The sequence below is a fragment of the Peromyscus californicus genome, unplaced genomic scaffold (assembly GCF_007827085.1).
Source record: "Peromyscus californicus insignis strain IS unplaced genomic scaffold, ASM782708v3 Scaffold_4__1_contigs__length_199733344, whole genome shotgun sequence".
NCBI lineage: Eukaryota > Metazoa > Chordata > Mammalia > Rodentia > Cricetidae > Peromyscus > Peromyscus californicus.
The window spans coordinates 144,712,179-144,725,584 of NW_026294562.1; the positions used below are offsets into that span (position 1 = coordinate 144,712,179).

Sequence of the window (13,406 nt, forward strand, 5' to 3'; positions counted from 1 at the left end):
AAAACACAAACCCAGAAACCATAGTAGATAATGCCATAAGAAAGACCTGAAAGGAGAAAAAGTACTCTGACAAAGCATGATGTGACAAAGAACCTCCCCAAATGCCAGTGAGCTAGTTTTGTGTTGGTCATCTACTGCTGGGCATGGACCCTGCTCTTAAGAGGGGTCTGTATACCTAGTGAGACTCCATGAGAAGAAAAATTATTTTTCTTTTGTGAGCAGTTGACAAGTGGAGATAGCATCTGGGTTAGGAGGGAGGGTTTGTGTCTACTTCCCCTCTTAACACTGGGACCCCGTCTTGCTTAGGTCTGTCAGTTCCTGTGGATGCTGCCACAGTCTCTGCTTCTGTGTTTCGAAGTGCATTGGTCCTGTTGTTGTGTCTAGAAGGTCTTGTTTCCTTGGTCTTCCTCCATCCCCGCTGGCTCTTACAATCTTTCTGCTTCCTCTTCTGAGAGAAGTTCATTGAGCCCTGAGGGGAGGGATTTGAGGGAGACATCGTACTTAAGACTGAGTATTTCAAAATCTCTCACTCTCTGCACTTTGTCCACTTGTGGGTCCCTGTATTTGTTCCCATTTACTGAAGGAGGAAGGGCTTCTCTGATGAAGGCTGAGCAAGATACTAAATCTGTGAGTGTAACAGAAATATCACTGGGAGTCATTTTATGCTACATTTCTTTAGCAGAACAGTAATATTTGGTTTTCCCCTAGATCCATAGCCTAGCTAGTCTCAGATTGTTGGCCACCTGAGCTGTGTCAAGCATAGGTTCCATCTCATGGAGTGGGCCAATCAGATAGTGGTTAGTCACTCCCACAATCTTTGTTCTAATATTGCACCAGCATAACTGATAGTCGGGTCACCATCATAGAATGAAGGGTTTGTAACCTGGTTGGTTTTTACCTCTTCTTCTTTGGTAGTGTGCAGAGCATCTTCCACTACCATGAACACCAATCAGTGCAGGTGAAGGCTCTAGTTGGGCACCAGTTCTTCTTCTCCTTGTTCAGTGAGATATGTACTTATTGTCTCCACAATAGGGCTTTGCCATCTATTTGCGTATATTGGCCTTGGCAATGGCCTTAGTTGTTTGGAAGTTTCCATGGGGCCCATTCAGCCAGCAACTCAATTAGACATAACCCATTCCTGGAACTTGGAATTTCATTTGGTGATGAGAGATATCTAGTTGTGGCTTTGTCTTCCCCATTATTTGATGACTGCATTTAGATTTCTTTCACATGTGTATATATTTTAAGGAGCTTCTACTGTGTTAATTTCCAAACAACCACTCAAATGGCCCCCAGTTTTAGTTGCCCCCCAACTATTCTCTCCCTTCCCCACCTCTTCCCTACCCCTCTAATGTTTGATGTTCTTTTTCCAGGTCTCCCCCCACCCCTGCTTTAGGTGATCTATAACTATCTATTCTATTTCCTCTTCGTAGGGAGATCCCTCCCTCCTCCTAGTCCCTTACTCTATAGCTAACCTCTATGGCTATATGGATTGTCTTTTGGCATCTGAGTTACCAGACTCAGGATGCTTGTTTTCTAGTTCCAGTCATTTACCTGTGGTTTCACAATTTCATTTTTTAACAGCTGAGTAATATTCTATGTGTAAATATACCACAGTTTCTTTATCCATTTATCCAATTCTGCATTTTTATAGGTTTTCTGTGTGTGTCTCTATATCCGCATGTGTTTCTTGTGCTTTTTCTTTGTTTCTTTCATTTATCTGTTTTCTCCTATTCTTGTCTGTTTTTATTTTGTTATTTTTCAGATGCTTGTTTGTATTCTAATGAGAGAGAATAAAGGATGTGGATTTGTATCAGTGGGGGATGGTGTGGGGAGGATCTGGGATGAGTTGGTAGAGGGAAAACCATGATTAGAATATATTATATGAAAAAAATCCATCTTCGAAGAAATTTTATATGTATATATATAATTATATATATTATATATATAGATATATATAATTATATATATATGTAAAAAGAACAGCAAGGCTACATTTCTCAAAAGTTGACATAAAGTGGTGGTCCAGGGACACACTGCTTTATGCATGTCTGGTGATTTCTTTATTATTATTATTACCAGTAAACAAATGCCTTCTTTTTGACCTGAAGATTCTGTTTGAGTCAAATAACCAGAGAAATGAGCACGTATTTGCACTAGAGGACAGACACAAGAATGTCCTTCATCCTAGTAAATAAGGGATAGAGTACTCTCATAGTCAACTAGTACTATATACAGGGATAAAAATCATGACTGTTGACTGTACAGCAGCATGGGCACAGCTCACAAGGTACTAAATAGTAGGTTGTTCAGAACATGTTTGCTGGTTGCTTAATGTCAAACAAAAGCTAGTCCCTTGTGAAAGATTGAATACAGGTTAGTCTTTGGAGCCCAGGTCCCAGGATGGTAGACACCAACAGTGTCATGTAGTTGGTGGACAGGTGGTACTTGTGTACCTATTGTGTAAATATGTGTTGAAAAACAATGGACACATGCTATAAAGATTAGTGCATTTTCTCATATGAATCTTGTCCTCACTAGTAATTTTTGATCGAGTGGAACATTTGTTCATAAAGTGTGCAACCTCACAACATAATTTAGAAGTATAACTTGTGGAGCAAGAGAGGTTTTGTTTAAAACTAAAACCTCAGAAAGCCACAATGTAATGATGAGCCGGTGATGGTGATATGGTCTAGGTACCTGGACTGTCAGGCTGGCTTTGCTTGCTGTCATTGTAAGCTGCAGAGGGAATCCTGAGAGGTATTTCTCCAGGAAGCCACAAGGGGATCTCCAAGCTAAGGCAGCCAGCTTCTGCCTCTCACGCTTTCCCACCTCCTGTGGAGAGGAACTATAGCTAGGCTCACAAGCTGCACCAACCAGTCCAGGTCTTCCCCCTAAACAGCATAGCTGCCTGAACGAGTGCGCTGTCAGTTCTCGACTTTCGAGTTTTGCAGATCTACTCTCAAGCCTTATGTCTTAGGATGAAGCACCACTTTTTTCCCCCCGAGTTTTGTGTTTTACTATTTATTTTCCTTCCTTTTCCTGCTTAGGAAGGGAAAGTGAATTCTGCTCACCCAAATGGAGCTGTTAAGTTTTTCAGGTGCTGAGATGGTGCACTGTGCATGTTCTGCAAAGCACCCCACCCTGGTCAGCTTAGGCAAGGGAAGAAAAAAAAATCAAAGGCTAACAGCTGGTGCTTTGAAGATTCTTGACCTTGCATTTTGCTTTCATACTTATGTTCAGAAAGCTTGCTTTGAATATGTCATCCCTCCTGACTCATTTAGCATAAAATATTTTTCCCAGGCTGAACCATGAGGCTTTCTAAAGTAAAATATTCAGCTCTATCAAGCTTGCCCATTGTATCCAGTAAGTGGAGCAAACCACTCCAAACTTCAGAAGAGGTCAGATCGTACTCATTCATAATAATAGCACATCAAACCTATGCAGGAAAGAAAAGAATAAACACCACCAGCAGAGGGCTGTACAAAGGTCTCACATCTTTTATTCTATTGACAGGTTGCAATGAATACAGACACATGCAATCCCAGGACACTTCTCATTGTGCTGACATTTTACAAAATTATCTAAGTACCAATCTGTCTGTACTGTAACATAGATTATAAACATCCCCCCCCCCAAAAAAAAAATGGTGACAATACAGCTTTGCAGTGTGGTGCTTGCAGGAAGAAGCACTGAGTGTCTGTCAGCTTCATGTTCAAAGACACAGTGGATACAGTGACTAAGGAGGACTACCAGGATGGTGCAGAAACCTCCTGGGACTTTTCTCAACGTGTGCAGTGGAACTGTGCTGTGAGAATTTGAATGAATCAACCACACTGACTCGTGGTTCCCATGGAACCATGCTTGACATTGTTTTCACCTGTGTTCCTGTAACTGTGTCAAAAATGGAAGCATGAGAGGACTGCTACATTTACTTTCAGTTTTCTTGCAGAATGTTTTAAAAATTTTTTGTGTTGATGACATGCAGGTAGCCCTCCTGTATGTGTGGATTCTGTATCCTTGGGTTCAAACCAACTTGAATGGAAAAAATATTGTCTTAAAAAAGTTTATCTGTACCAGGCAGGCATTGATCTTATTCCCTGGACAATTATAACAACTGTTTACACGGCGTTTATATATAGCAGGCACCACAAATAATCTAGAGATGACTTAAGCCATATGGGAGAGCTATGAAAATCTTAATACATTTTCTATGACAGATTTAGCATTCCCAGGGATCCTGGAGCCAGTTTCCAGAGAGGAAATTGAGACATGACTGCATTTGTAAAGAGATTCAAGGTAATAAATACTGCACCATCCTTTGATTGATTTTTGAAGTGTTCCATTGTGTGGTGCAGAAATCAGAGACGAAGAAAGATTTTTGTAGAAGCTTGAAGAAGTAAGGGAAGTGTTGGCTGTTAGGAATCTCCAGAGAACACAGACATTCCTACTAACATACGTGTGGGCAAAGAAGGATGCTAGAAAAAGTCCTGGTTGGGGTGCGATGGGTGAGCCTGAGTGCCCATGGAGGCAGGAAGATAACAATGACCTCATGTTAACCCAGGCAGCACAGTCCTTAAAAACAATACTGTTATCAACAACAGTCTCCAGCCTCCTGCTGGCTCACATTCCACATCTGTGAATCCAGAGACTAGGCAGGTGATTCCCAAGAGCTTCAACCTGCTTCTTTCTATTTTATGAAAACGCTTATTTGTCAGGGTGGCTAAAATTCCTTTTCTCGGGGAAATATGCACAATATCAACACCCTCCTCCTGGACCCTATCAACAAATCCAAGTGCACTCCCACACGGTTCACCTTGTGGGACTGGAGATTATTGGCCACGCTTACAGAGGATGGGTCAGAGGATTTCATGTGTGAACATGAAACAACCAAACTGTAAAATCTTCACTTAACATGGCTTCACTTAAATGGCTTCCTCACCTCCTTCCCCCAGTTTCCCCAAGTCTATATATTCTATTCTAGCACCCCACCCCCACGCCCCAGATCCAGGCTATTGGCAATGAGGGCAAAGTTGCATACAAATGGCTGGGAGGGATGACTGGAAATTAGGTGAGGGTCCAATGGCCTTCCCAACCCCTCCTTCTCTGAAGGAGAGCCAACAATCCACAGGCCCAATCCTGATGGATTTCTGCAAGCAGGCATAGCTCTTCTCATAATCATCTTGGCAGACTGTCTGGAAGGATAGTACCTTATAGTAGTCAGTATTAAAGAAATTGTCATGGTTCTATGAATAGTAGTTGAAAATGGATTATTTAAACAATGATTTTTTTTTTTAATTAGGAAAGCAAAATTCTTATTTGTGTTGAAGCTAATACTTGCATGGCCAAAGATTAGCTTTCTAAGACTTCATACAAATAAAAATAGGCAATTTTCAGTTTGGAACGTGAAAATAACATCCGTTTCACTCAACGGAGAGTTCTTTGCTTTCGGGCTCTGAACCCTTCTCTCTGGCCTTAACCATTTCACTTCTACTAATTGCTGACATGTTTTAGCGTCTCTTTTTCGGCGAGAAAGGGATATTGTCCCAGCAAGCCACAGTTACAAGCACCAGGGGGAGTCCAGGTAAGCAAGCTCCACGCCGGAGATGATCGCCTTTTGGCAAACCATCTCACCTACTTGCAATGGCGTCCCTAAGAGAAGGCACACGGCACACGGGAGGCAACAGGGGTGGGCGCGCTGCAGAAAAACTGCCAGTGCCCAGGACTCCATCGATGACACGGGCCAGTCCCCCAGGCCCTTTCTGCGCCTCCCTGCGGGATCCCCAAGCTCTCCTTCTCGCCAGCCCCGCCCCCTTCCCGACCTCCAACTCCGAGTCCATTCAAACCTCACTGCCTTCGCCTGGCGTTGCCAAGCGTGTTAATTGGGGAAACTCCTCCCCGCCGCCGCTGGAAGGCACCACCAGAGCAGCCGCGACCTCCCGCCCCGCCTCCGAGCCCAGTGGCCCCAGCTCAGAGCCCGGAGCTAGCCCCGGCAGTGGGTAGCCCGCGGGTCTCCGACTGCGGGAGGAGGGCGCCCGGCCACCTGCCGCCTCCCTCCCTCCCCGCGCGCCGAGAGCTGCGGGCGCCGACACATCCAGCGTGCGCCCCGCGGAGCCGGGACCGTCGGGGGCGCCGCGCTCGGAGCTGACACCTGTCCCACCCGGTCCGCCGAACCCGGGGCTCTGCAGCTGGTGGCAGCCTAGGCGCCTGAGCCGGAGGAGAACAGGCCCGCGCTCCGCGAAAGCCGCGCCCGGTAGAGGCCTCGGACCCGAGCCCGGAGCGCCATGGCTGCGAAGCTGCTGCTTCTCCTCTGCCTGTTCTCGGGCTTGCATGCTAGGTAAGTGGCCGGCGGGGGCGGGAGGGCGGCGGGGTGCGCTGTCTGCCGGCCGCCAGTCCCTGGCGCGCGCCGTCCACTGGGCTGCAGGAGAGGGACGGTACCGGCACCTCACCTGTAGGTCTCCCCCAGAACTAGACCCCTTCTCCAGGGCAGCTGCAGCCCTCTGCATTCCGCTATGTGTGGGGACTGTTCCAGTGATTTTAGGATGTGGTGATTTTAAGGGAATTTGGGAATTTGGAAATCAAAAGAGGCAGTAGCCTTATCTTTCTCCTCATCTGTTCCCCTTGCCAGCTATCCAAGGGCTTTCTGCCATACATGGGTTAAAACTCTACTTCATCACTGAAAAGAAACCTCAGCCACCCTATGTTGGAGGGGGCTGGGGCAGGTGATCAGGAAGAGCCCTGCATCTCCCCCAGCTCCTACACCACATGCAAGCACCTCAGACTCTATAAAAGAATCATGTTGCGGTTCACATGGGAGCTTCTTCCTGAAGCTGTAGGAAATTACCTCACTGTGAATACCCCAAACCAGCACCAGTCAGCTAACAGAAACTCAGAAGCACTCCACAGATAGACAAGGGCTCATGAGAAGGGCGGTGGCACCGGAAGGGTTAAAGCCTGTTGCCATAAACACAACTAGAGATGCTGACACCGTTTAATTCCATCGCCCAGTCTGGTGCTCTGGTTAGAGACAGCAGACTACCCTGGGCTTGGGAAATCCCTCACTGCTTTCCCTAACCTCACCAGAGGAGTCAGAGGGCTCCCCATCCCGTCCCCAGAACACACTTGTTTTGACGTTTCCTGGATCATAAAGCAAATGAGAAAGCAGCTTTCCCTGTGGGTCACAAGTCCTGTAGCCGTCACAGGCTTTCATTTTCATTCACATTTGTGAAATATCAAAGAACTATGAAGCCACTCTAATAACTCCCTGAAACTATGAGAGGAGGGCTTCCCAAATTCTTGCTCCAGCTAACCAATGCCCTAAGGAAGAAAGCCCTGTCCCTGTCCCTCAGGACTTGCCCTTGCTGAATTGAAATTGGAGACTTGAACACTCACTCAGGAAGGGGAAGCCTCTCCACCAAAGTTTCCTCTTGTCCAAGGAGGGAGCTAGGAAGTGTAATGTAAAAGTGTGTTTTGAAGGGGATTGTGTCTGGAGGGACCTCAGTTTGGAGCAGACGCCACCAGAAGCATCAATGAGGCTGTAGTCACATCAGCGAGTCTCTTCCTATAGCCACCAACTCAAAAACCTGATTTGCAGTTCAGGGTTCGATCAGTTGTATAGATTTATAGGTAGTTCCAGTTCTGCAAGCCTCATTGTTCTGTGTGCTTCCGGGGAGGGTGGAGCAGACTGGTTTCTGCAGATTTCTAAACATGAAAATCTCTTGGGTGTCCTCATCTTTCCTTTCCAGACAAGGTATATGTACAAATGTTAGTATGTTCTCTATCAGAGCTTTCGGTCTTGGTAATTATGATTGCATATCAGTTTAAAAAGAATCCATTTTGTAGTTATTTTATTGCTATATGTCTCACTTTTGAAGGGGTGTTTGCTTTTTAATGGGTTTTACAAACATGTAAAATAATTGAATGGCCCATCCACCTTTCAATCTATTATAGTTCAGAGAGGATTCTCTTCAGCATTCAAGGTGCCTTGCTGGTATGGATGCTCCTAGATAGGCTCTGACAAGATTCCTTGTGGCCCTGCAATGGGAGTGCCGCCCCCACCCCTGACTCCCATGGCTGAACTTACTACACAGGAAAACATGATGCTTCATTTCGATATTTTGAAGATGCTTACTGATTTTCGAGGTTCAGGAGTTTGTATTAAAGTTGAAAACTCCTTCAGATGTTGTTTCTGTCATTCTGATGAAGAGAAGGTGTAAGGACTGAAGGTAATGTCTGGGGATTGAGCGTGTGTTCGCTTTATTTTTAAGAAAAAGCTAATTGCAGCAGCGCTGTTTAGGATTCAGCAATCCAAGCAACAGAGTGCTCAGAGGTTATATATAACCCATTTAGAATTTTGAAGAGAAAGGAAATTCCGCTTCATCCACCTGCTAGTGGGTCCTCTGAGGTAAGTTTGGTTTTCCTCAGGGCACGGTATAGGGCAAAGGCTCATCTTCTGAACTGGAAGAAGCATGGTGCTGGCAGCTGAGGAGCAAGGACCTCTGAGGCACCCTGTGCCAGCTACAGAGCTGGGGTTCTGCGGAGGAGAGTGAGACAACAGGAGATAAGAAGACTGCTTTCCTTGCCCTTATCCCCAGGCTTTCCCTGCCCTTATCCCCAGCACTCCCACCTGCCCTAGCCGCTCAGGAAGCTTATGCAATTTCAGGTAACGCCTCTCACCACTAGAGGGAGAACGAGACTCCTTATAAACCTGCCCTTCAAGTAGCTAGCTTTTCTGGGTCTGTGCAGAGCATAGAAGTATAGTTAACACAGGGGAGCGAATGTGCTGCCTGTGCACATGGGACTGTTGGGGCTTTTGCAGTGGTGGAGTAGAGGGCAGGAGGAAAGGAGGCCAGAGGAGAAACAGGCATGTAGCAGGGCACTGGGGAGGCCTCATTTCACTTGGAGGAGCTATCTACCCATTTCCACAGTCCCCAAGTATCTTTGTTCTGGGATAATTTGTTAGGTCCTAAAGGCAGTATGTGGCTGTCCGCCGTCCAGGTGATTCCTGCTTTTTCTTGTTTTATTTTGCTTTTGTAAGATGATGCTATTAGCATTTGTTGATACAACTTCCAATGACGTAAAATACGTGAACATTTAAAATTCTATAGTGTCCTTTGTACAAACGCAGTTTTACAGGTAGTGAAGTGCATTCCCTTTTGGGTGGGATACCAAATATCCTAAGTTCCTCTTGGTGGTGAATGTTCAGCTTAGGTGAAATCCACAACAGTTTTGGTGTCTGTGGACCACTTATTTTAATCCTCTAACTAGTGAGGTATTCATGAAACAGAATTCAGTTTCAGATCATTTAAGGAAAAGCTTAATTGCAAAAACTATTCCACAAGACTCATTATCAACATCTCATACACACGTGGATAGCTGTCCTTTCATGTCCACATAGTCCACATTTACAGCTCTAAGCAGCTGTTGATTAGAAAAACAGTGCTGAACATGTACAGACTTTTTCTTGTCCTCATTCCCTAGCCAATACCTTATAATAGCTGTTTACATAGCAGTTATGTTGAATTAGTTACTTGGGAATGATTAGAAGCATTTGTGAACATTATGTGTAAATAAAGCATTGTTTTTTGTGTGGACTTCACTATCTTCAGATTTTGGTGTGCTCTGGGAGTCCTGGGGTCCCATCTTCAGTAAAGACAAGACAGCAGCGTGTGAGTTTAGAATGCTGGACCACTACGCCTGTCCACCATAGCTTGTTAACACACCCAAAGATTGATGCAGATAAGAGCTGACATGTAGATATTCATTTATATGTACCTCTGAAGATTTGAGTGAAGCTGAAGGGCTGAACTTTAAAATGATTGTACTTTTCACTGATTCCCTGTTAACTCAGGAAACTGACATGCCCGAGGACAAGCACGTTGGTGTAGAGCTGACAATGGACTCCTGTCTGGGAGCCAGGACAGAAAGAAGCTTGAACCCAGTGGGGACAAATCCTTCTAAGAGCATCCCCTTCCACCTTCTTTTTGAAAATGACATCAAGGCACACATAGACAAACAAGGACAGGGTTTGTTCCTTATGCTCTTCCAAGGTTCAGCGGCTCCCACGTGTGAGGAAATAGTGCGTCAAGGTGGAAAGAGACGCCGTTCTTTCCAAGCCCCAGGTGCGGTGACTGGATGGGCCTGATTCATTGAGAAAACCTGCTGTTGTCTTGAGGTTTCTCCTCATAAGAACTCCTGTCAGCATGGGTCACTCTGCAGAAAGGGCTGTGGTACTTAGAACAGGACAGAAAGTCAGAGATGTCCAGGCCCTCTCTGGGGTCCACTTAAAAGCTCAGGGTGTTGAAGGCATAGTAGAAAATATTTAATTCTTAAAGCCTGCTGAGAAAGAGATGAATCAGTTTGGGTGATCAAGGTGTGTAAATTGCCAGAGGACGTTCTTCACTCATCAACTAACACATCTCCTGGCTGTCCCCCATGCTGAGTGCCAGCAAAATAGGCCACCTCAGAATGCCCACACAGTTGTCTCCCCAAATCCAGGCCACTAGGAAGGTACAATCAGAGTCAGCTATTTTCAATGAGTCTGTTCTGTAAAAGCTACTCTCTCCTTCCACAGTCTTGTTGGTGGGACTTAGAAACAGTACTACAAGGTACTCTGAAGTGTGTCTGACTTTGACAGGTTAGTAAGGTACCATTTCCTGTTGGCCAGTTGGGCATCAATTTAGCCATTGCCCTGTCCCTGGTTTAACTCGGGCGGGGCTCTTCTGCTAACAGCAATTGCATTCTTCCTATGGGATGTTTCCTAACTTGCATTTTACTTCTTTTAGTGTTACAGGTAACTTGTATGACAAGGCGAAAGATGCTGAGGACTTCCCCTCCCCGGTTTTAGTAGCACTTAGAATGAGCAAATTTAAGGAATTTTCTGGAACTGTTGCAAATCATGTGTCACATTATGCTATAACTGCAGGTCCAGGAGGGTGGAAGAAGATGAGAATGAAGACTCTCCATCAAACCAGAAGTGGGTCTTAGCACCCAAATCACAAGACACTGATGTGACACTGATTCTCAACAAATTGCTGAGGGAATATGACAAAAAGCTGAGGCCGGACATTGGAAGTGAGTGCCATTTGTTATTTCAATGTAAAAGAGACTATGATAATATATGTATTTTAAATTTTCATGTCAAATAATTATAAATTCAGAATTGCCAACATAGTGCAATAAGGTCTACTGTATTCGTCACAGTTTTAAGTGAGTTGTAACGAACGCAAGAGATTGATGCTGGTCTGCCAAGTGTGAGTCTGTATTCCCTGTCATATCCTTGTGGTTTTAATTGCCGTTTCTCAGTTAGTCTGCTGAGCTTGCTGCCTGTGTGTAGTTTTAACCAGTGCATTCTCTTTGTGGGAATGGAGATTCATGCTATTCCCTCTTTTATAGGTTGGACTGTTAAAGCCTTACTTTGCCTTTTAACTGCTGAGGTTGAGAGCGCCTTGCTCGTTGTTTACTCTCAGTCAGATCTGCAGCTTCTTTTCATTCTCTCCTCACGATCTTTCTCAGGGAGGGTTTTAATACTGATGCAATCTGATTCATTGGCTCTCCTTTTATGAAGTTTCTCAGAACTCTTTCCATGGGGCCCTGTTTGATGGTTCTCATCAGCTTTTGACCTTTCATGCAACCTTTGCCACAAAGTCCCTTCAGTTTTCCAAGTCCAGGACTGCACTTTGTCTGTATCAGGATCTATAATTACCTTTGTTCTAACTGGCATGGTATTTTAAAATCTTTGTGGTTAGTAAAGGAGGATTTAAAGGTGTGTGTCCACTGTGACACTGGAGAAGCCATGTCTGTGGTTAGTAAAGTAGGATTTAAAGGTGTGTTCCACTGTGACACTGGAGAAGCCATGTCTGTGGTTAGTGAAGGAGGATTTAAAGGTATATGTCCACTGTGACACTGGAGAAGCCATGTCAAATTTTCATGTCTCCCTTCCTTTTGTACATGAAGATGAGAACTTCTCCAACTTCCATCCAGTTTTAAAAATATTTCTCCAGTTTCTCCAGTTGACTGCAGCCAGAATATCCAGAGATAAACAAAATAAAACACATTGACAACCAATGCTGGCCTGGATGGAGGAAATAGAAACACTGTTGTTGTGAGTACAAACTGATACAACCACTGTAGACATCAGCGTGGAGGTTTTGCAAAAAGATAGGAAAATAGATCCACCACATGATCCAGCTACACCACCCTTGGGTTTATACCCAAAGGACTCTGTGTCCTACTACACAGATGACCTGCTCATCCATCCATATTCATTGATCCTCTATTCATAATAGCCAGGGAAGAAAAGCAGCCTAGATGTCCAGCAACTGATGAATAACAAAAAAAAAAACAAAAAAAACCTGTGTATTTATACAATGAGCTATTATTCCAGTGTTAAAAAAATGAAATTATGAAATTTTCAGCTAGACAGAGCTAGAAATATTCATCCTAAGTAATCCAGATTCTGAAAGACAAATACCTCATATTATCTTTCATATGTGGATGTTAGCGTTAAATATTTAGATGACTATGTTAAATTGGAATAACTACAGAAGTCAGGAAACTAGTAAGTGACCATGGGGAGGGCAGATTTAAGGGGGAGTGGCTAGGGTGCAGATTAAGTGTAAAGGCACAGGAGAATAATGAACTAGGAAGGGTTAAATAGTGTGGAGGATGGGAAGGTAGAGCAGGATGAGGGAATATGGAGAAGGATCAGTAACACTAAGACATGCCATATAGAAATCTACTACTAAAGACACTTCCTAAATATATACAAACACACATATAAAAAGGAGATTAAATGGTTTTACTCTAAGGATATCACATCTCCCACACACCTTATGCTATCAAATAAAAAGCCTGTTGCTAAGCATGGGTTATTTCTTTTCTGGTTGTTTATCAGTGGGGTCCTGTAAACCCTCTTCCAAGCATTATAAGATATTGACATTGCTCTTGGTTACCATTCAGAACTTGATGGTAAAACTATTGCTGCAGATATCACATACTTCAGTCATAGAATGTGGAGCGATCAAGCTGGTACAACCAGGACGCTTCATTCCTACTGGATAGGAGTCAGACAGCTGGAACACTCTGTGCATGTTACCAGGGAAGAACAGTAATGCACACTCTTAACCGTATGTGAAACCTGGGAGCTATAATGATGACTGGTCTTGCAAGATATGGCTATTTGTGCATTAGTGGAACAAATATTATGTAGTAACCAACAACTTTCTGATTGGACTTAAAGCCAAGTTGACTTTCTTTTAAACTTATTTAAATTTAAAACAAATTTGGAGTTCATGCCTGGTGCCTTAATTTAACTAAGCATAAATCCCATGACTGGATATGTTGTGTGGTGGTTTGAATGAGAATGGTACATATAGGCTCACATGTTTGAATACTTGGTCTGCAGG

General features: G+C 44.2%; 1 protein-coding gene across 2 annotated transcripts in view; it reads left to right on the top strand.

The window, feature by feature from the left end:
• Positions 1-5,040: 5,040 nt before the first annotated feature.
• The window catches only part of Gabrg3 (gamma-aminobutyric acid type A receptor subunit gamma3), a 608,211-nt gene continuing 599,845 nt past the window's right edge, over positions 5,041-13,406 (top strand). For both annotated transcript variants that reach the window (XR_008213007.1, XM_052712995.1), the window contains exons 1-2: positions 5,041-6,337; positions 10,925-11,073. Coding sequence is in view for 1 of the 2 variants with exons in the window: in XM_052712995.1 (XP_052568955.1) it covers positions 6,285-6,337; positions 10,925-11,073 (202 nt within the window). In the remaining variant the exon portion in view is untranslated. The remainder of the gene's footprint in view (positions 6,338-10,924; positions 11,074-13,406) is intronic.